General features: G+C 42.2%; 1 protein-coding gene across 5 annotated transcripts in view; it reads left to right on the top strand.

Annotated features, from left to right (window-relative positions):
• Nucleotides 1-24087, top strand: part of lypd6 (LY6/PLAUR domain containing 6) — a 234285-nt gene that overhangs the window by 199330 nt on the left and 10868 nt on the right. For 2 of the 5 annotated variants that reach the window (XM_072579772.1, XM_072579771.1), the window contains one exon: nucleotides 3549-3730. The exons of the other annotated variants lie outside the window; for them this stretch is intronic. In XM_072579772.1, the coding sequence (XP_072435873.1) occupies nucleotides 3613-3730 (118 nt within the window). In that variant the 5' untranslated portion in view covers nucleotides 3549-3612. The remainder of the gene's footprint in view (nucleotides 1-3548; nucleotides 3731-24087) is intronic. 5 annotated transcript variants of the gene reach the window in all.

A 24087-nucleotide genomic window follows, 5' to 3' on the forward strand; every position in this document is an offset into this window, starting at 1 on the left:
GGCAGATTCAAGGTGCCTGATGCCTGTTGAAAATTGTCATCATAGAGATACCTGTAGACTGCCAAAATTGACGAGGTAACAGGCTTCCAAAGCTGCTTGGGCATGGAAATCTGGCCCCTTAATTGGACATTCATCCATCTTAATGCCTGAAAATGGGTGCAATGAGAGCAAATTTCACCCTGGGATATCCTGAAATCACTGATACTGTCACAAATCAATGTTCAACTATACACAGGAATGCATGAAAACCCAATAAGATGTACTTGAACTCAGTTGGAAATACTTTCACCTCTAGGTCAGGAGGCTATGAGATTAAGTCCCATACCAAAACCTTAAGCACATGATCTGGTCTGACACTTGAAGGAGTGCCTCATTTCTGGAGATGCTATTTTTCAAATGAGATCCATCTGCCTTTCATGTGAATAATAAAGGTCCCACAGGCCGATTCAAAGGAAAGCAGGGAATTTGCCTGGTGGTCGAGTTAATGCCTCTCAATTGATTAATGTCATAATTTATTTAATTGCTGCTCAGGAGATGTGGCTGCTGCATTAACCAAACTAACAGCAGTCACAGCAATCCAAAAATAATTCACTCAGTAAGATAACGAGATGCTGTAAATGCAGTTACTTCTTTTTTTGCTTCCTTTTAGTTGTTTGCCATAAATCTAAAGAGGCACCTTTTAATTGTATTCCTGCTAAGTAATTACATGCTGTCATTTCATTGAAGGTGTGTGAACAATTCTAAAAGGGTGTTGTCAAGAAGGGGAGTAGGGATAACCCTAGTAACTATAGGCCGGTGAGTTGCACTTCTGTTGTGGGCAAAGTCTTAGAGAGAATTGTAAGGGATAGGATTTATGAACATCTAGATAGGAATAATGTGATCAAGGATAGTCAGCATGGTTTTGTGAGGGGCAGGTCGTGCCTCACTAACCTTATTGAATTTTTTGAGAAGGTGACTAAGGAGGTGGACGAGGGTAAAGCGGTAGATGTGGTGTATATGGATTTTAGTAAGGCGTTTGATAAGGTTCCCCATGGTAGGCTACTGCAAAAAATACGGAGGAATGGCATTGAGGGTGAGTTGGAGGTTTGGATTAGGAATTGGCTGGCTGGAAGAAGACAGAGGGTAGTAGTTGATGGTAAAGGTTCATCTTGGAGTGCAGTTACTAGCGGTGTTCCGCAAGGATCTGTTTTGGGACCATTGCTGTTTGTCATTTTTATAAATGACCTGGAGGAGGGGCTAGAAGGTTGGGTGAGCAAGTTTGCGGATGATACGAAAGTCGGTGGAGTTGTTGACAGTGAGGAAGGATGTGACAGGTTACAGCGGGATATAGATAAGCTGCAGAGCTGGGCAGAAAGGTGGCAAATGGAGTTCAATGTAGGTAAGTGTGAAGTGATTCACTTTGGTAAGAGTAACAAGAAGATGGGGTACTGGACTAATGGTCAGATACTTGGTAGTGTGAATGAGCAGAGGAATCTTGATGTCCATGTACACAGATCTCTGAAAGTTGCCACCCAGGTAAATAGTGCTGTGAAGAAGGCATATGGCGTACTGGCTTTTATTGGTAGAGGAATTGAGTTCAGGAGTCCTGAGGTCATGTTGCAGTTGTATAAGACTCTGGTGTGGCCGCATCTGGAGTATTGTGTGCAGTTTTGGTCACCATACTATAGGAAGGATGTGGAAACACTGGAATGGGTGCAGAGGAGGTTTACCAGGATGTTGCCTGGTATGGTAGGAAGATTGTATGAGGAAAGGCTGAGGCACTTGGGGCTGTTTTCATTGGAGAAAAGAAGGTTTAGGGGTGACTTGATAGAGGTGTACAAGATGATTAGGGGTTTAGATAGGGTTGACCATGAGAACCTTTTTCCACGTATGGAGTCAGCTGTTACTAGGGGACATAGCTTTAAATTAAGGGGTGGTAGGTATAGGACAGATGTTAGGAGTAGATTCTTTACTCAGCGAGTCGTGAGTTCATGGAATGCCCTGCCAGTAGCAGTGGATGGACTCTCCCTCTTTATGGGCATTTAAATGGGCATTGGATAGGCATATGGAGGATAGTGGGCTAGTGTAGGCTAGGTGGGCTTGGATCGGCGCAACATCGAGGGCCAAAGGGCCTGTGCTGCGCTGTATTTTTCTATGTTCTATGTTCCATTTTCTGTAACATTTTTACTTGATAAATTTGAACCGCTCAAGTTGTAGGGTTTTCAACCCTGTTGCATTGTATGGAGATGTTGGCAAGTCATTAAAGTTTTTAGAAGAAATTTTTAAGTTCTGTAAAAATGTAATTTTTAAATTAATTGTTCACACCCGCTGCTTGTCTAATGTGGACACTTCTGGGTAAGCTGTACAAATGGAAGTATGGGATTAGTAAATTTCCACCGTACAAGTCATTGTGTTTGAATAATAAATATTGACTTTTTCAACAATCGCAACGTTTAAAGCAGGGTCCATTGTTCGTTCTTGATATGTGCTGTAGTACTTTTCCCTATCCCTTTTAGTAAGAGGTTGACAGAACATAACATGCCAAAGCAAAGCACACACAGCCTGAGGATTCCCTCTGACCTGCTGGTAATGTAATCTAACTGCAGACAGGAACGGAACGAATTATAGGGGTCAGTGGTGTGCCTGCATTAAGCCTTGCCCTGCTCACAAAGGGGTTTATAATTTGTGAGAATCAAGCTTTTATTAGGTGCACTGAGCTGGAAGGAAAAATATTTATAATAACGTTCTCCCCCATCAGGAAGCCGAAACCTTTTGTGTCCTCATCTGGTGATGGTAAAGAAAACATGTCCCCACGTTAATCATCTCAGACAAATGAGCAATTGTATCCTTTGCTTCATGAATTTGTCAGTTAATTTTATGGGCATGGTGGCAAAGCAAAGGCCACAGTGTTATAATGGAATAAGTCTGAAGCAACAGCAGATGAGGAGCTGGGGAAAAGCATGCTGTGGTACCCTACTGAGGCAAAGGTTCAGCTTGTAAAGGCTAAGTGGATTTGACATTTCCATACCTCAGCCAAAAGAAAAAGAGAATGTAACAAATCAAATTATTGGAGGCCAAACCGTGAGGAAATTCTGGCTGGAGGGGTTGGAGGAGGTGGAAAGAACGAGGCTTTGGAGTTGACTGACAATTTTTCTGCAACTTGCTTTGTTATTTTAGCTGGCTAAATCATGCAGCTGCTTGAGATGAATCCTCTTCCCCCACCCCTTTCCACCCTAACCCACCATCTGCCCAACACTCCATCTGCCATACTTGACCTGCTGCCAAGGAAGGAGAAGTCACTGGCACAGTTGTCAGTCAGTTGCCAAAAAGAATCAGCTCCGTGGGTTTGATGTGCGGTCTGATGAAACGGAGTCCTTTTCTTCTTTGGCTCTTCATCTCTACACGATAAATGTCTAAAATATGATGTCTGTTTTAAAAGCTGGGCTGGTGTCAGGGAGACGGACTGTGTGTGGGAAACACTGTAAGGTTGTCTGCATGTGTTGGGCAGTTGTTAACTAGCTGCCATCCTTCTATTTGGAGTGGCTCTCAGAAAACTGCTTTGTTTTTAGGTACTTTCTACCAGGGAAGAAGGCATCTCATTGGATATCTGTATGCCCAAGCCCAAGACCAGCAATGGAAGCCCGGCCTGCCCCGGCCTGGGTCCTGCTGCTGAGCCTGATTGCTGACTGTCTAAAGCTGGCCCAGTCTCGGGAGTTCACAGTGAAAGATATCATCTACCTCCATCCTTCAAGTAAGAAAAGATAAAGAGGATTATATCCTATTTTTAATCATGTGGCTGATCTTGCAATACTTGGTGAATAACATAATGACATTTCAATTTTGAAGTAATGAACAATGCCCATTATATATTTGATCAAATAATTGCTGTTTATGGTGCTGTGTTCTGACGTCTGCAGTTTCTGATAACTGGCTGTAACCACACAAATATCTGTATTAGTGTATAATTTTAAGTATGTGATGACAAGTTTGGAGGAGTGTTAGCTTCGGTTAATAATTTGCAGATATCAAGACGCAGGAGTCACAGGTAGATGGGGTCACGAAGAAGGCATTTGGTACACAAAAGGTGTACAATTGAAGGCATTGAATATAGGAGTTGGGAGATCATGTTGTGGTTGTACAGGACATTGGTTAGGCCACTTTTGGAATTCTGCGTTCACTTCTGGTTTCTCTGCTATAGGAAAGATGTTATTCAACTTGAAGGGGTGCAGGAAAGAATTACAAGGATGTTGCCAGGGTTGGAGGTTTTGAGCTATCAGGAGAGGCTGAATAGGCTGGGGCTGTTTTCCCTGGAGCGTCAGTGGTTAAGGGGTGATCTTATAGAATATAATCATGAGGGGCATGGATAGGATAAATAGCCAAGGTCTTTTTTCCAGGTTAGGGAAGTCCAAACGTAGAGGGCATAGAGAATAAGGATGAGAGGGGAAAGATATGAAAGAGACCTAAGTGCCAACCTTTTGAAGCAGATGGTGGTGTGTGTATGGAATGAGCTGCCAGAGGAAGTGACGGAGGCTGGTACAACTACAGCATTTAAAAGGCATCTGGATGGATACATGAACAGGAAGGGTTTAGAGAGATATGGGCCAAATGCTGGCAAATGGGACTAGATTAATTTAGAATAAGTGCTCAAAATTGATGAGTTGGACCAAAGGGTCTGTTTCCATGCTGGACAACTCTATGACTCTAAGACATTCTTGTTTTGCATTCAAAATTGCTCATAAGTTGTTTTAGATCATTTCTATGTTGTTCGGAGAGATAGAACAAAGAAAATTTGCAGCCCAGGAACAGGCCCTTCGGCCCTCCAAGCCTGAGCTGATCCAAATGTACTGTCCAAACCTGTCAATCAATTCCTAAGCATTTGTATCTCTCTGCTCCCCACCTATTCATGCATCTGTCCAGACCAATCTTAAATGAATCTACCGTGCCTGCCTCTACCACCTCTGCTGGCAACGTGTTCCAAACGCCCACCACCCTCTGTGTGAAGTACATGCCGCGTGTATCCCTCTTAAACTTTCCACCTCTCACTTTGAAAGTATGACCTCTCGTTATTGAATCCTTAACCCTGGGAAAAAACTTGTCTCTATCCACCCTGTCTCTACCCTTCATGATTTTGTAAACCGCAATCAGGTTCCCCCTCAATCTTATTTTCTCTAGTGAAAATAAACCTAACCTACTCAACCTCTCTTCATCGCTAGCACCTTCCATACCAGGCAACATCCTCGTAAACCTTCTCTGCATCCTCTCCAAAGCGTCCACACCCTTTTGGTAATGTAGCGAGCAGAACTGTACACAGTATTCTAAATGTGGCCAAACCAATATCTTGTACATATTTAACATGATATGCCAGCTCTTATACTCAATACCCCGTCCAATGAAGGCAAGCATGCTATATGCCTTCTTGACCACTCTATCCACCTGTGCAGCAACCTTAAGGGTACAATGGACCTGCACTCCCAGGTCTCTCTGCCCATCAATTTTTCCCAAGGCTCTTCCATTCATTGTATAATTCGCTCTAGAATTAGACTTGTCTAAATGCATCACCTCACATTTGTCTGGATTGAAAGCCATCTGCCACTTTTCTGCCCAAATCTGCAGTCTATCTATATCCTCCTGTATTCTCTGACAGTCCCCATGCTTTCTGCTACTCCACCAATCTTTGTGTCATCTGCAAACTTGCTGATCATACCAACAGTGCCCTCTTCCAGATCATTTATGTATATTATAAACAACAGTGGTCCCAATACTGACCCCTGTGGAACACCATTGGTCACCTTTCTCTATTTCGAGAAGCTCCCTTCAACTACTACTCTCTGTCTCCTGTTGCTCAACCAGTTCTTTATCCACCTAGCTAGAACACCCTGCACACCATGTGACTTCACTTTCTCCATTAGTCTACCATGGGGAACCTTATCAAACGCCTTACTAAAGTCCATGTATATGACATCAACAGCCCTTCCTTGACCTAACCACTTGGTCACTTTCTCAAAGAACTTTATTAAGATGGTAAGGCACGATCTCCCCCGCACAAAACCATGTTGCCAATCACTGATAAGCTCATTCTGTTCTAAATATAAATAGATCCTATCTCTCAGTACCCTCTCCAGCAACTTCCCCACCGCCGACATCAGGCTCACTGGTCTGTAGTTATCTGGAATATCCCTACTAACCACCTTGTACAGGGGACAACATGAGCAACCTTCCAGTCCTCCGGCACCTCACCTGTGTTTAAGGATGCCACAAAGATATCTGTCAGGGCCCCAGCTATTTCCTCTCTTCCCCCTCTCAGCAACCTGGGATAGATCCCATCCAGTCCTGGGGATTTTTCCACCTTAATAACCTCTAGCCTACCCAACACATCTTCCCTACTTATGCCAATGTGATCCAAACTGATCAAACTTCTATCTCTAATCTTAAGATTCATCATGTTCCTCTCCTCAGTGAACACTGATGCAAAGTAATCATTCAGAATCTCACCCATTCTCTCAGGTTCGGCACACAGCCTTAAAATATTTAATGCATGGGCAGTGATTTAAACTAAAAGAGGAAGACATGTGCTTTACTACATTTGAAGCGCTGTTCCAGTTCAGCAACTCTTAAGCTTCCACATCAAGCTGATTTGTACTTGTGCCTAAAGTTAACCGTAGTTACTGAGTTGTGAGATGAGAAGGTCACAGACCTTCCATTTTGAATAATTGTAGGCATTAAGCAGATTTTTGAAGGCCTTTAGGATTTCTTTTCTACATGTCCTAATGACCTCTGCTTTTTTGGAAAGTAGTCCAGAAATTTTCTGGTCATTGAAACTTCTCACTTAACATCCTTGATCCACTTTTGAACATGGCAAGGAAAGTAACATTAAGCAATTGGATATTTCCATTGGTGTTGACATAGAAACTTGAGTTAAGTACTTCTGACCATTTCTTATCAGAAAATAAACATTCTAACTGTATAAATGTAAAAGAAATTTGAACATAAGTAGCACAACACTCCGCAACAAATGGTGTGGAGTTATTCACTGGCCACTTATTTGCAGATAACTAGGTTTCATTGTCCGTTCTTGACATGCTGTGAGCAGTAAATTGAATGCCTCACTGGGCATCGCCAGTTTGTTGGCTTCCTTTGTTGGTGTGGATTGCAGGTTTGAGGGGAAGATGTACAGGGTACTCGGAAAGTTGTGGATTGGAGAATGACAGGCTACAGTTTTGTGTATTCCTACAGAACTTGCCACGCTCGTGAATGCTGGAGGGAGGAGTTGGCAGGTAAGGGCAATGGGTGTGGTGTAGTGGTGAGGAAATGGGCTTGCAGGGAACGCTACGTTCTGGCAGAAGGGTTTCTACTGAGCTGCTTGTCATGTATTGCTGGGGATATTTGCGGGCTTCCATGTTAGTCTGTCACCAGGACTAACTCGATGGAGTGAGCTGATTCTTTTACATAGCACCATTCCACTGATTGTAAAGGAGTGATGGAAAATTACGGAACGGTGCACTGACTGCCAGGTCTGGGCTGCTAGATGGTCATGGAGACATAATTTGGGAATGGAATGTCAGATCCCTTCTAGGTGGCAGGTGAAAGGGCTCCACAAGTTGGGGGAGGCTTTTGCAATGTCCACAGAGTGCAGAGCAGTCCAGCCAAAGGGCAGTGGGAAAACAGAGCGCAGCCCGACAATAAATCTGTCCCACCATATCGACACTCAGTAGCTGCAAGAGCCACTTGGCTCATTATGGGAGGGATTAGCCTTGTAACATTATTGCTGCACTGTTAATCTAGACACCCAGGTAAAATTCTGGGGATCGGAGTACAAATCCCGTCATGGCAAATGGTGGAATTTGAATTCACTAAAAAAAAAATCTGGAATTAAGGATTTAATGACCATGAAACCATTGCTGAATGTCAGGAAAAAACATCTTGTTCACCGATGTGCTTTAGGGAGAGAAACTACCAATTTTACCCAGTCTGGCTTCCACATGACTCTAGATCCACAGCAATGTGGTTGACTCTTACCTGCCCTCTGGGCAATTAGGGATGGGTAATAAATGCTGGCCTGGCCAGCGATGCCGTCATCTTGTGAATGAATAATTTAAAAAAGTACTGGCACCCTGTTTGGGAGGGGTTTGAATCCACTAGTCAGACCAAGGAAAACCACGGCAATTGACATTGCCATTCATGGATGCACTGTCAGCTTCTTTACTATGGAATATCTCAGATCCAGAGCCTGTGAAATGCAGATCATGAAACACTCAGGTAAATGCTGTTGTAGTCCACTTTGCAGCATAGACATGTTCCATATTTTAACAACAACGCTGTAAGAAAGTAGCATTGACCAAGTCAAAATGTTAAGTGAGAAGTTAGTGGATGAACCAGTTAGTGTTACCAGCTTCCACACTGACCCCTTGAATTAAGCAGCTCATTCCCAGAGCCATTGACACGCTCATTGTAACTGTTCAGCTCACTTATTCTCCCAGTTTGGCAATAAACACACCTGCTGATAAAATACAATTTTCGAGTTTAAAGAATCACTTACAAAGATGACTCCCTCTTGATCCTGAATTCTGAAAGAGAATTCACCAAAGGCCTGTTAGAGCCACTGCATCATGCCATTCATTAAATTAGTTGAAACCAGAAAGTGTAAGTCTATTGGTCTCCTACCTTTTCAATAATAACCTAAAATGCCTTATTTCACTTTCAGTGTGACTGAAGAGAGATTTTTCTAAAAGATCTTATAAGCTTTTCATTAATGCTTTATAAATGTTGTTCTGGATCACTTGGAGAACAGTTACTGAATCATAGAATCAGCCAGTACAGAAGAAGATTGTTCAGTCCAACATACCCGAACCAGATTTTTGGAAAATGCTGGCCACTTCATCCTGTTGACTTACCCTTGCCCCCGCCCCCCTCACTCTCCCTCATAGCCCAAGATATTTTCTTATCAACGTGTTCAAAGATGCAATTATGCACATCTGGAGCAGGAGGGACATGAATCCAGGCCTGCTGGCTCACAGGTAGGGACACTACCACTGCACTAATAGAGTACCCATCCCTCATAGCCCTGCAATTTTTTCCACTTCAAGTATTTATCCAGTTACCTTTTTGGAAACTCACTTTTGAAACTGCTTTCATTGCCTTTTCAGGCAGTACTTTCCAGTGGCAATACCCTGAACCTTTAACAAATTCCCCTCTAGTTCCTTTTCACAAGTGACTTTAATCTCTGCCCTCTGGTTATCATTCCTTTGACTGGTGGAGACAGCATGTCCTTATCTACCCGAGTGAAAACCCATCAATTTTGAGCATACTTGGTATTTTTGGTTCTAGTTTTCATGCAGTGTAAATTCAGAGCTGAACTCCAGGGTTGAATTTGGAGTGAACCTCCCTCGTCATTCAGTGGACAAAGCACTGTTTGCAAATAAATTCTGACTAACAATTTAGAGACAAAATACAGGATGAGGGTGATTTACCAGAACTTACTGGATGCTAAAGCTTCTCTTTTTTTTTGTCTTTTGGACATATACTAATCGTTATGTAGTGTGTCTTTCTTATTCTTTGATGTGATGTGGGAATTGCTGACAAGCATCATTTATTGACTATTACTGATTGTCCTTGAACTGATTTGCTTGCTCCACTATTTCACAAAGCAGTTAGGAATCAGTCTCCAATACTGTGGGTCTGGAGTCACATGTAGGCCAAATGAATCTGCTAGCGAAGAGTGTGGTGCTGGAAAAGCACAGCCAGTCAGACAGTATCCGAGGAGCCGGAGAGTCGACGTTTCGAGCATAAGCTCTTCATCAGAATCTTCCTGATGAAGAGCTTATGCTCAAAATGTTGACTCTCTTGCTCCTTGGATGCTGCCTGATTGCTGTGCTTTTCCAGCACCACACTCTTTGACTCTGATCTCCAGCATCTGCAGTCCTCACTTTCTCCTGGATGAATCTGCCAGACCAGGTAAGATTGGCAGATTCCTGGTCAGAGGGTGTTATTGAACCAGATAGGATTTTACAACAATCAATGATAGTTTCATGGTCACCATGACTGAGACCAGCTTTACATACCTAATTCAATAATTGAATCTAAATCCTACCAGCTGCCTGGAGGGGTTTGAAGTATTGTTCCCAGAGCATTAATCTAGGCCTCTGGATTAGCAGTCCAGTGACATTGCCATCATACCATCAATTCCCTGTTTAGAAGTATCTAAACCTCATTCAACTCCTCTTGACTATGATTTGGCTGATCAATATTTTTATTATCAACTTAATCATTGAGATATTTTGGTCCAGGGTTTGAAAAAGGGGGGATGGTGGTGGTTGAGTGGTGGGCTGGATTGTTAGTGGAGGTGATGGAACTGCAGTGAAATCCCAGTTAAATGGACTGAGTATTTCAGGTGAAACTCAGATCGTTTTCTGTCTCCTCCCAGCAACTTTTGAGAAAAATTCCCCTTTGGCCATATTACATTGCAGACTGACTTTTTACAGGGTGTGTCTAGAGATATACCTAGACGACTTGAATTTTCTGCTTATTTTTTCACTGATAGATCAGCAGCACCTACCCTTGAGCTTAACCAAAGAGACACATTGCTCACCTGTGAATGGTTGTCCCTTCATTTCCTGACGAAAATGTGTTTTAGACACTTAGCTATAATCTCATTGCTGCCTCTGATATTCCGGCTCAGCAGGTCATGTGCCTTAGTTACAGCACTAAAGGTGCAGTTGGCCACCTTACTGGAATTTGGGAGTGTCATCAGCCTGTGGTGGATGGAAGTCTTCCCTGGCTTTGTCAAAAAGATCAGTGGAAACTTTTAACCCTTTAAGCTTGATACATGCTGATTCCTATGTGTACTACCCTTTGGTAAACTTACTCTTTATAGGTTTCCTTTGCTTCGCTAATCAGAAAACAAGCAATGGTTAAATCCCACATCATTGCTTCACAATGCTACTGATCTTGGGCATTATATTTGTAATTGTTTTAGGAAAAGCTGTAGTAGTATTCTGGGTGTATTCTGTGCTGAAAGGCTGATGTTCATCTGATAAGGTGCCAGTTATTACCAGAAAGACTTACTGATCCGTTCCTCATTTGCGCCGCTTACTCTAAGAGATAGTGCCTTTATGCCTCTGAAAACATAATCTAGCGAGCTCATTAATCTCTGTGAATAAGAGACAGAAGAACCTTTAATGCAGCTGCACCAGCAACTGTGTGAAGTGCGACATTATCGCTGTGTGCTTTGAAGTCCTGATGAAGATAATTCCATCCCATCTCTGAGGAGCCCCAGCATTCCCTTCTAACATATCAGACATGGGATCAGTTAACATATTCAAACAGACTGCATTCAAGCAGAATGCCTAAGGCTCTTTTTTTTCCACTGAATATTTCCCACCATACTTCCATCTTGATCATTACGTCCCGCATGGGGGTGTAATTGTCCCTCAGTTTTTCTTGCTATGGGCCATGGGGACAAAGGCCCAATTAAGACTATGGGGAATCGGTCCAGATTCAAAGATCTACAAAGCTATTGTTTTACTGACTTAATTATGGTGAGATTGATGATTCCATCTGAAGTTTCCATAATTACCAGAGGCCAGCATTGGATTTGTTTGTAAAATATCAAAACTAACACTCTGATGATTTTGAGTGTTGATGTTTGTTTGCAACAAAGTTGAAACAAGGATGGTGTTTTTTAATTATGCTTCAGAGACTCACTACCTTAGTACTTGAGGTGTGGATAATTTTCTATGGCTAAGTACATTGGGCCCAAACTCCATTTGATTTAGGAGAATATATTCTGAGGGCTTGACAGTGTGAATATCTAAGGGCCAGAGTTTCACCTTAGAGGTGGGAAGCTCAAGTCAGGAGATTCCCTGATTCTGCAGGAGCCATCTCCATGTGACTGGAACCTGAATGCACTACTGTTTTGTTCCAGAGGGTTAGGGTTGGGATCAGGCTGGATTGTCCAACCAAGAAACAGTTTGGATGCAGGTATGAAAGTAGCAAATGCTCAGGCAGCTGGTTAGAAGGCCTGATTATATTTAAGGCTCCTAAATCTTCTATTCTTCATTCCTGAACCTCTACATAATCCCCTTGTCCCCTCTATACTTATACAGGCATGATGGGCTGAGTGGCCACATTGTGCTTCATATAATAATTTTGTGATGTTTCCGTTATCCTCACAAAAATATCAAGTCAGACTTGAATCAAAGTACTGGAGTTCAGCCGAGCATTCATGATGGAGCCATCATTGAACTGCACATAGGATCCATCATTGAGCATATAAGGGATGGCATAACTAGGTTCTTGATCACTCAGAAAATGAAAAGAAATTGGTTGGGAATGGGTGGGACCCGTTCAGGTCATGGGAATTAGGTGAAAGTGAGGACTGCAGATATTGGAGATTAGAGTCGAGAGCGTGTTCCTTGAAAAGCACAGCTGGTCAGGAAGCATTCAAGGAGCAGGAGAGTCGACATTTTGGGCACAAGCCCTTCATCGGGAATGAGCTGTGAGCCAAGGGGGTGGTGAGATAAATGGGAGGGGGGTGGGGCTGGAGGGAAGGTAGCTGAGAGTGTAGTAGGTAGATGAAGTTGGGGGTAATGGTGAAAGGTCAGCGAGGAGATTGAAGTGGATAGCTGGGAAGGAAGATGGATAGGTCATGAGGGCAGTGCCGAGTTGGAAGGTTGGAACTGGGATAAGGTGGGGGGAGGGGAATTGAGGAAACTGGTGAAATCCACATTGATGCCGTGGGGTTGGAGGGTCCCGAGGTGAAAGATGGGGCATTCTTCCTTCAGGCATCAGGTGGTAAGGGAGTGGCAATGGCGGAGGCCCAGGACCTGCATATCCTTCGTGGAGTGGGAGTGGGAGTTGAAGAGGGGCAGTGGGGTTGGTTGATGCAGATGTCCCGGAGATGTTCTCTGAAGCACATGGGAATTAGGTGTTGAGGCCAATCGGCTCTCGTCATGTTGAATGGAGTGGCACAAGCTGGAGTGTTTGTATGATCCATGGTCGAACAGAATCAATAGGCTGAATGGTCTATTTCTGCTCCAATTCTTATTATCCACCCAGAGATTAAAACAATTCCTATTTTTCATTAAGGTGTCAATCCTTTAAAAGATATTTAGTATTGTTTTAGTTCAAGAAGCATTAAACAAATAAGGTACCAGGCTGATTTTTAGATTAGATTCCCTACAGTGTGGAAACATGCCCTTTGGCCCAACAAGTCCACACTGACCCTCCGAAGAGTAACTCACCCAGATCCTCTGACCAAACACTACAGGCAATTTAGAATGGCCAATTCACCTGACCTGCACATCTTTGGACTGTGGGAAGAAACCGGAGCACCCGGAGGAAACTCACGCAGACACAGGGAGAATGTGCAAACTCCACATAGACAGGTGCACAAGGCCAGAATCAAACCTGGGACCCTGGTGCTATGAGGCAGTAGTGCTAACCACTGAGCCACTGTGCTGCCCCAAACTTGGAGAAATAATATTTGCCAGTTAAACCTAAACGCACAATTAATTCCAGTTTACTTTCTTCCTTTTCCATTGCTATTTGATTAAAAACATGACAGGAGTGATACATTAATGCCAACTGGAGAAAAAATGCAATATTTTTGAATTTCTAAAAGACTTTTTAACTTCATTATATATATCTTTCTGCCCAAACATTATTTCAATCTTTCTAACTGTAGAGTCCATATTTGTTTATTCCATGATAACCTCTCTGATATTGTAATGCATCAGAAAAAGGAAACTCAGTGTTAACCTTTTCTAAACTGACACCATTTCACCAGCTTTCAACATTAGCAAGAACATAGGCACCATAAAACATAGATGCAGAAACAGCCCATTGAATTTACTCTGCAATTCAATCAGATCATGGCTGAACTGACAATCCCTAACTCTACTTTTCTGATGACTTTCCCCTACTCTCCTGACAATCCCCAACTCTACTTTAAAGGATTGACACCTTAATGAAAAAATATAAATTGCTTTAATCTCTGGATGGATAATAAGAATTGGAGCAGAAATAGACCATTCAGCCCATTGAGTCTGCACTACCATTCAATAAGGCCACTGGCTGATCTGACTGTGGCCTTAACTCCACTGCTAACTGCTCCCACATAACCTTTAACTTTCTTGTCAATTAGAAATCTGTTGAATCCAACATTGAGTATAAGATTGTCTTAAGAACCATCATTGTCAAAACGGAATCAAGTACCGTGACTTCGTGATCCATACCAACACCCATTTATTTTGTGGTGTCATGTTAGCAAACAAATGAGAAAAGCTTGCCAAACAAGGAATTAGAACACAATTTTACTTTTAAGATGAATGAGCTGGAAACTTGCCTCAAGATACTGAAAAGTCTTTCAACGGAATACAATGAATGGAGCTTCTTCATACCATCAATCCTTCTGAATAACGTAATGGCTTGAATAATAACTCTCTGCAGTGACTATTTTTAAGCAGCTAAATTACTTACATTTAAGTTGCCAATGGGAAGCCATTCTCTCTGGCAATCCATTCTTTGCTCATGTAGAACAACTAACTGCAGTTTTGTGTTAAACAAGGGCTTTCAAGGTCATTTTTGGGACTGGTCAGAGACTGCAGTCCTGTATCTTCGTGATGTACTTATGATAATATACCCTTGAATACAATGGCATATTGTACTCTTCGTATTGTTAAGCACAAACCCTCTTTCATTTCCTCCTAGAAAAATTCTAATGCATATCAGATTCACTGACAGAAACTGGATATCATGATCTGGAAATCTCTCCATTTTTGATACATAAAAATAAGTGCAATCCAGTGGAATGGTTTACTGCTGCAACCTCATCCCTCAAAACAGCGACACAACTCCTGCTTCTCTTATCGCCACCTTACCTAATGGTAGTTCTCACGCTTTCCCATTTGCTTGTTCTCAGCCTCCTCAAGAGCCTCTCTTTGTTCAAGACAACATGCAAGATTAACAGAATCCTTAGTGAGATAAATATTGTGCTTTGGATAGTAGCTTAAAATGAATGATTTAGCCCAGGTACTATTATACCTTCTAGGAGAAAGTAAGGACTGCAGATACTGGAGATCAGAGTCGAGAGTGTGGTGCTGGAAAAACACAGCAGGTCAGGCATCAGGAATGCCCAGACATTCCTGATGAAGGGCTCTTGCCTGAAACATCAATTCTCCTGCTCCCCGGATGCTGCCTCACCTGCTGTGCTTTTCCAGCATCACACTCTCAACTGTTATACCTCCCCTACTTTTCAGTTTTGTTGATTAAGTTGCCATTAAATGAAATGCTGAACTATGTGAAATTGAATCCTAGTTGTTAGCTGTATTTCTCTTTTGGCTAACTGCTTTTGTCACTTGTGTGTTAATGTGGTACAGGATATAGAGTGAGTCTTAACTTTGGGTTGCAATCTCTACAGCTCCATCTTACTTCTTAGTCTGTTCTTCTACTGGGGAAAAAAAGCCGAGACATGTCATGGAGAATAACAGCTGCCCTTTGATCTAATCAATGTTGCTTGAACATCTTTCTCCATTCAACTCCGTCTGCTTTGTGCCAACACCATGACATTCTTTCCTAGCAAATATGGCTAATCATATTTTTATAGAGTCGTAGAGATATACAGCATGGAAACAGACCCTTCGGTCCAACCCGTCCAGTTTATAATTGTAATAACTTTAAAGCCCAGTAAAAAGGAAAGAGATGAAAATCATGTGCCCAAATTGCCCTGAGCTCTAAATTTTCAGATCCTGTGCCAGTGGAACATCGTTACAGTTCAATTCTTAGCTCTTTCTACACTCACTGCACTGTTAGTCAAAACAGACCAGGGAATGCACTGGGAATCTGACTTCTACTGCTCAGTAGAACACCATACAGGGGAATTCCAACCAATTTTTTCGGAATGTATTCCTTGAACACTGCAAATGCTAACATTTACTCCTTGGTTCCAATAATCCAATAGTATGTGTGACATACCTGACAATATCAGCAGAATACAGTATTCAACTGAATCAATCTTGTGTTATTGGGTCTATCAGTTCACTTCAGCACTGGCATATGAGATACCTGAATAGCATTAGTATTAATGATGCTGTGCTATGTTATTCTAACAGCCACCTCTCGCTACCATTTGTTCATGTAAATCTATAAGGACTATTTAATTAGCCTAAGTGGATCATAGGCCTCAACATTCATAATGTTGTACTTAAACTTTATTGGGTAATAATATTTACCAGGAAATGTAGTAGTGCAAGCTGCTGAGTATCAATCACAGGTTTGCTACCGAAAGTAAAAAAGTCAGGATTTTACCATTTATGAACATTTTAGATTTAGGTAGATGGCTGCCAACTATTTCCATTGGCTGCTTTACTTATCACATTCAAAACATTGCTCCAGCAGTTTTTTCTTCGACCTCCAGCATGATGAGAAATTGAAATTGACCATCTTTTGACTGTTTACTGCAGGGGCAAGCAATCAGTTACACAGTTCTCACCTCACACTTCATTCAGAAGGAAGAATCTACCCAGGATGTCTGATTGGCATTGACAAATTGGACCGATGGGTCTGTTTCTATGTGTATGACCCTATGACCTCAGATTTCAGTGAGAACTGTCTGGGTTCAGTAACGTCCATCCACGAATGCCAGGATGCCAACTGCCCTGGACATTTTATACCTGCTCCTTTTTTCCTTCCAGAACTATCTATTCATGTCAGAAGTCACATGGCACCAGGTTATAAACCAACAGGTTTATTCAAAATTCACAAATGGACTTTGTCCACCCCAGTCCAACACCAGCACCTCCATGCCATATCTATGACTGGCCAAGTGTGTTTCCAAAACGTAATCACTGCAGAGAAAATATTTCTTTTTGCATTAACTGGTATGTGTCTGCAGAGTTATTTAGAAGGATAAATATGTCCAACTGTGTGTTAATCAGCTTTACGTCTTTGCCAACTAAGTCCCTTTTTCACAATAAATCACTGCTTTGGTTATTAAAGATATTTAGAATCATAGAGTCATAGAGATGTACAGCAGGGAAACAGACCCTTCGGTCCAACCCGTCCATGCTGACCAGATATTCCACCGCAATCTAGTCCCACCTGCCAGCACCCGGCCCATATCCCTCCAAACCCTTCCTATTCATATACTCATCCAAATGCCTTTTAAATGTTGCAATTCTACCAGCCTCCACCACATCCTCTGGCAGCTCATTCCATACACGTACCACCCTCTGCGTGAAAAAGTTTTCTCTTTTATATCTTTCCCCTCTCACCCGAACAGTGGTTAGCACTGTTGCCTCACAGCGCCAGAGACCCAGGTTCAATTCCTGCCTCAGGCGACTGACTGTGTGGAGTTTGCACGTTCTCCCCGTGTCTGCGTGGGTTTCCTCCGGGTGCTCCGGTTTCCTCCCACAGTCCAGAGATGTGCAGATCAGGTGAATTGACCATGCTAAATTGCCCGTAGTGTTAGGTAAGGGGTAAATGTAGGGGTATGGGTGGGTTGCGCTTCGGTGGGTCGGTGTGGACTTGTTGGGCCGAAGGGCCTGTTTCCACACTGTAATGTAATCTAATCTAATCTAAAAATCTATGCTCTCTAGTTCTGACTCCCCGACCCCAGGGAAAAGACTTTGTCTATTTATCCTATCCATGCCCCTCATAATTTTGTAAACCTCTACAAGGTTACCCCTTAACCTCTGATGCTCCAGGGAAAACAGCCCCAGCCTGTTCAGCCTCTCCCTATAACTCAAATTCTCCAACCCTGGCAACATCCTTGAAAATCTTTTCTGAACCCTTTCAAGTTTCACAACATCTTTCCGATAGGAAGGGGACCAGAATTGCATGCAGTATTCCAACAGTGGTCTAACCAATGTCCTGTACAGCTGCAACATGACCTCCCAACTCCAGTACTCAATACTCTGACTGATAAAGGAAAGCATACCAAACGCCTTCTTCACTATCCTATCTACCAGCAACTCCACTTTTAAGGAGCTATGAACCTGCATTCCAAGGTCTCTTTGTTCAGGAACACTCCCTAAGACCTTACTATTAAGTGTGTAAGTCCTGCTAAGATTTGCTTTCCCAAAATGCAGCACCTCGCATTTTTCTGATCTTTTTATTTAAAATCTAATATAGTTAAACGATATAGTTAGGCAATATTGCTGGCTGGGTAAAACATTTAAATTTATTACATGACTAATGGGCCTAGAGAGAATGCACCTCTCCAGCCTTGGTCATAACAGTGGAGAAGTTGGCCCTTCATTAAATAGTGACCTGGACAGTAGCAGATTACAGATAACAATAGGTGAAATTTAAAATCACATGCAAATGCATTATGACTTACCACGACTCCATGGATTGATTGTGAAGGACCTGCTGTACTGTTTATGGCCCACTCCTCAGACTGTAGGCACATGGATTGCCAGTCTCTGACCACCCCAAGCAACTGACAGACCATGCCCAAAGCCAAGTCTGAGCCCAAGCCCATGGACTAATAGCAGGTGATTCTCCTGATTTACTACACCAGCAACCTCATTGAAAGGCTGTCTCCCTTGGCCTGACAGAGGACTATAGATGTTGAAACATGACCATTTGGTTGATACATATGCAGTGCGTTTGCTGCATACACTGCTGGCACTTGGTACAAGTGTGACACTGACATAACACAGTGCCATATAGCAGCAACATCCACCCACTTGACTGACAGTGAGCACTAAATAAACAAGTGAGGACCTCTGAGATGTACCCATTAGATGGGTGCCAGTCTCTACTAGCAAAGTATCCTAGCATTACAATGAAAGGTGCCAATGTACGTTAATGTGCAGAAGTATATTGTGACTAGGTTGGAGATGTTCCATGAAGATGCAGTTAGGCTAGTACATATATGTTGCCCATGTTTGTGGACAGGAGATGAGGGTGTCGCTGCCCATGGAGTGTGCCCTGTGATGTGGCATTGAGCATTAAGGAGAAGCTTGAAGGAGCTTGAAGCTGGAGTCACCAGGCACCTGCTCCCACTTTCATGAATTGTGTCCATCTGGCTTCTATCTACAACATAGATAGAAGGCCCTTAGGCCCACGATGTTGTGCTGAGTCTTAATTCTAATGTAAAATGTAGTAACTTAACCTATGCACCCCTCAACTCACTGCTATCCATGTCCAGCAGTCGCTTAAATGTCCCCAGTGACTTCACTTCCACCACGTCATCTGGCAACGCATTCCATGCATTCACAACTCTCTGCGTAAAGAACCTACCTCTGACGTCTCCTATTATATCTTCCTCCTAATATCTTCAAACTATGACTTCTCGTACCAGTCAATCCTGCCCTGGGGAAAAGTCTCTGGCTATTGACTCTATCTATTCCTCTCATTGTTTTGTACATCTCGATCAGGTCTCCTCTCTTCCTCCTTCTCTCCAGAGAGAAAAGTCTGAGCTTATGCAGCCTTTCTTCATAAGGCAAGCCCTCCAGTCCAGGCAGCATCCTGGTAAACCTTCTTTGCACTCTCTCCAAAGCTTCCACATCTTTCCTTTGGTAGGATGACCAGAACTGGACACAATATTCCAAGTGTGATCTCACCAGGGACTTGTAGAGCTGCAGCAAAACCTCACAGCTCTTAAACCCCTGTTAATGAAAGCCAAAATACCATTTGCTTTCTTAACAACCTTATCCACTTGGATGGCAACTTTGAGGGAGCTATGTACTTGCACACCCAGATCCCTCTGTTCCTCCACACTGCCAAGAATCCTGTCTTTAACCCTATATTCAGCATTCGAGTTATACCTTCCAAAATGCATCACTTCACATTTATCCAGGTTGAACTCCATCTGCCATTTCTCAGCCCAGCTCTGAATCCTGTCTATGTCGCCCTGCAGCCTGCAGTAGCCCTCAATACTATCGACGACACCTCCAACCTTTGTGTCATCTGCAAATTTACTAATCCACCCCTCAACCTCCTCCTCCAAGTCATTTATAAAAACTACAAAGAGCAGAGGCCCAAGCATAGAGCCCTGTGGGACCCCACTCAACAGACCCCACTGTGGGACTGTCCTCCAGGCAGTCTACTTTCCATCTACAACCACACTCTGCCTTCTGTCAGCCAGCCAATTCTGAATCCAGATAGCCAAATCCCTCTGTATCCCATACTTCCTGACTTTATGAATGAGCCTACCATGGGGAACCCTATCAAATGCCTTGCTGAAATCCATTTACACTACATCCACTGCTCGACTGTCGTCGATCTGTCTTGACACCTCCTCAAAGAACTCAATAAGATTTGAGGCATGACCTGGCCCTCACAAAGCCATGATGACTGCCTTTAATCACACTATGCTTTGCCAAATATGTCATAAATCCTAAGCCTCAGAATTCTTTCCAAAACTTGGCTGACCACAGACGTGAGATTGACTGGTCTGTAATTGCCAGGGATTTCCCTATTACCCTTCTTTAAAAGTGGAACAACATTCGCCTCCTTCCAATCCTCCGGTACGACTCCCGTGGAGAGTGAGGAGGCAAATATCCTCGTCAGTGGTTTAGCAATCTCCTTTCTCGCTTCCCGGAGCAGCCTAGGATAAATTTGGTCTGGCCCTGGGGACGTATCAATCTTAGTGTTTTCTAATCTGATGAATAGGAACCTGCAAATAAATGAAGCATCATTAGGTAGTAACTGCTTGCTAATGCAAGCAAATATCTTCAAGTAGGTTTCTTGATACTCGCTAGCAAACTTTTTACCTTGCTGTTTAATACTGGTTGGAGAATCTGATGTTTCCCTCTTGCTATTGAAAACCTTATTTCTTCCAATCTTACCCTAGTTTCCCAATTGACCCACCGATGCCTACATCATTCAGGGGCTAGGAAGATTCCATCTTCTCATTCACTTCCTCTATATGGCTGACCCCTCGATTGAATGGTCCTTGGGCGTTTTGGGGGCTTTTGAGGATGAATTCAGCCTTCCACTGCCAACCCCTGCCCCTGCCACTGTGTATTTTGAGGAAATCACAGTGAGGAAATCACTGTGTCCCTGTCAAAGCCTACTGCACACTGTGGTCCAGGGATATTAAACCTCAGTGCAAGACTTGCTGAAACAGTCCCAGTAGGATAGGTGGACTCTATCTAATTAGAGATTGGCTCTGAGATCCTTAGAAGAGGCTATCTGATATTGAAAGGATCTTTTTTTCTCACAAATAAGTGAATTTGTTTACTTTCCTAGTTGCCAAAACAGTGATGTCATACCTGACACTTGCTGTTGGAGTTAAGTAAGAGATGAATGGTGTTAGAGTAACCTCATCTGGTCAAACATCATTAATAATAATTGTTTTATGTGAACGCACTGTGTCAGATGGAATGCCACAACAAAACAAATAGTGTTAAACAATCATTACATATGACATCATGCATTTTGGTGGCACAATTACACACAAATAAACAACTTTAAGGTTAATCATTTCAGAAAGGGCAACGCCATGCCAAGCATTTGAACTATTCATTATTACTAGATTTTAAAGTGGGTCTTTCAGAGGTGAAGAAATGCTTCTTCTTTAAATCCTTATTAATAGATTCCAAACCAACCTTGATCTGAAATTAAGGAATGTTGTCATTTTAATCTGTGATCTAGATGATTACTTTACCACGACCTTGTCCTCTTACTTAAACAAAAAAGTTTTATGTTAAATGTTTTAAAAGTTTAAAATGGTCAATTATTTTTGACACATTCACAGCATTTCTCAGTTGTGCCACCAACCATTCCAGTTCTTAAAGTTTATGTTAGGACTTGTTGAGAAGCCTTCTGAGGAGCGTGACTCACATTTGATGAGACAATGGATTAACAAAATGTTTATCGCCCTGAGTTTGAAGTTTGTATCTCCTGTTACTATGCAACAAGTGTGCAGTAGATCACAAGGCTGATGTTTGCAAAGAATTGTGGATAAAAGGCTTTTAAATCTTGATGGCACAATTATAATCCCGATTAATATATTTTACGTTGCATATGTACTGGTGTCACTCCTATCCCTAGCAACAGCACAGAACAGATCTGTTGTTGAGAACAGAAATGAAGTTCCTGCATGCTGCCTGATCTAATCTACCAGTAGATTTGCAGATTATTGTTACCTGATGAGACAATACTTACATTAGCTCCTATAACATAACAACTATTTGTGAGTAATGTAGTACTGAAAGGTTCATCGACATTTATTACAGTTGCTGGTACCTACATATATTATAATCATAGGTGCTTCTATATTTGGGCTAGTACTGTGCAATTCAGTTACAGTTAGCACACTTCCCACAGAATGTCATGCTGTAAATGGCCCTAGTAAGATGGAGTCTGAAACCTTTACATCATCAGGTCAAAGGAAATGATACAGTGATGACATCATGAACATGTCTCTTAAAGACATGTTGCATATGGAGACATAACACTGCCCAAGCCAAGCCTAATTCACTGACCTTTGTACCAACACCTACTTAACTGTATCTACAAACATTTGCTATGAAGATTTATTTTTGGAATAGGTGAATTAACACTCTCAAACAAATAACGTTCTGCCCTGCAAGACGTAGGGCTGAGCTGGGCTCCATCTCTCCTCCAAATGTCATTCTACTTCTTGCTGGCAAATAACTCTTTTGGCCTTTGTCACAAACATGTTCTCACTGACTTTCCTCTTATGTTTCCAATTCCAAATGGATTATTGGTATCTCTGAGCAGCAACAGTCATTATGTTGCTTTTGTTAAGATTCTCTCTGTAGCTTTCAGGAGGAAGTTTTTTTGAGATCCAACATAGCAGTATAATGTACAGATTTAAAGTAGGACATTCAGATTTAAATTGTGATAAAGATTGTATGCAATGCTTTTATAAATAAATCAGGACTTTATTCCATTGTTTGGGTTGTGTGCTTGCTGCCTGTTGCTGTGAACATTGATATTAAAATGGCTCTGTCTTGCATTCATGACCATTTTCAATTTGGTCACAACAACTTGATAATTTGGTATTTGTTATGGTATTTGTTATAATTTTCAATGAGTTTGTAACATTTATTTTATCCGGTCATTTAAATGAACAAACTTTCGTAGAAAACTGAGATGCCTGTAGAAGTTAAGACTCCCGCGAGTTGCTTTAACAAATGATGAAAGTAAAGTCCCTTTATTTTTGCTTCGAATGATTATAGTTCTTGAACGGTCTGAAATGCAGAATAGACATACAATGACCTGAGTCAATTCTACATCTGTAGCTTGTATAAATCTGTCAAAAATAGGCTGGATTTTGTTATTAAAGGAACCTTAGTTCGTCTTTTATAATTGGACATTGTTAACAATGACTGCCAGGAATGAGTAACAGCCTTAGATGTTCAGATGATAGGATCTGTCAAACCGATATTCTGTCTGTAGGTTCACACTTACTTAGAATTGACAGTTTTAAGTGATGTATATACACAATTATTTCTGTGTTCTTCAAATTGCTATGAATCCTATCAATTTTACACTAACCAAATGTCTCTCCCTTTGAATCAGTGCCAATTTTTATTCTGCCTGAGAACTTTCCTGTGATGTGCTTTAATGTATTGCCTGACGGTTCCCCATCCAATCACAGCACCAGAAAAACTGGTGGTGGCAAAAGTGACCATGTAGAAGCCCTCCCTTCAGCCAAAACGTGCTGGAGTAAGGCTGGTGGGACCTGCAAACTTCTTGGAAGCTGCCCTGCCCATGGAAGCTGCAGTTCTATCAGTCTAACAGTGTCAGAGTTTCAAAGGATGTGTGGGCAGGTTTGCCAACAGTCCCATTCAAAAGGCCTCATAAATCCTTGATCTGGATCCCCCTGGAATCCTGTGAACAGTTCTGCTCCCCTTGTCTATAGGAAGATATACTGGCAGTGGAGGCGGTCCAAAGAAAGTTTTCACTGGGTATGGAGTGATTTTTTTATGAGGAGGGTTTGAGAAGGTTGGGCAGTCAATCGTGGGAGTTTAAAAGAATGAGAGGAGGCCTTGTTGAAACATTTAGAATTACTAAGCGGCTTGACAGGGTAGATGTGGAGGTTTTTTCCCCTTATTGGAAAGCCTAGGACCAGAGAGCATAATCTCAGATTAAGGAGTTAGATTTTTTATAACAGAGATGAGGGTTTGTACA

Source organism: Chiloscyllium punctatum, chromosome 10, assembly GCF_047496795.1.
Source record: "Chiloscyllium punctatum isolate Juve2018m chromosome 10, sChiPun1.3, whole genome shotgun sequence".
In the NCBI taxonomy this organism is placed as follows: domain Eukaryota; kingdom Metazoa; phylum Chordata; class Chondrichthyes; order Orectolobiformes; family Hemiscylliidae; genus Chiloscyllium; species Chiloscyllium punctatum.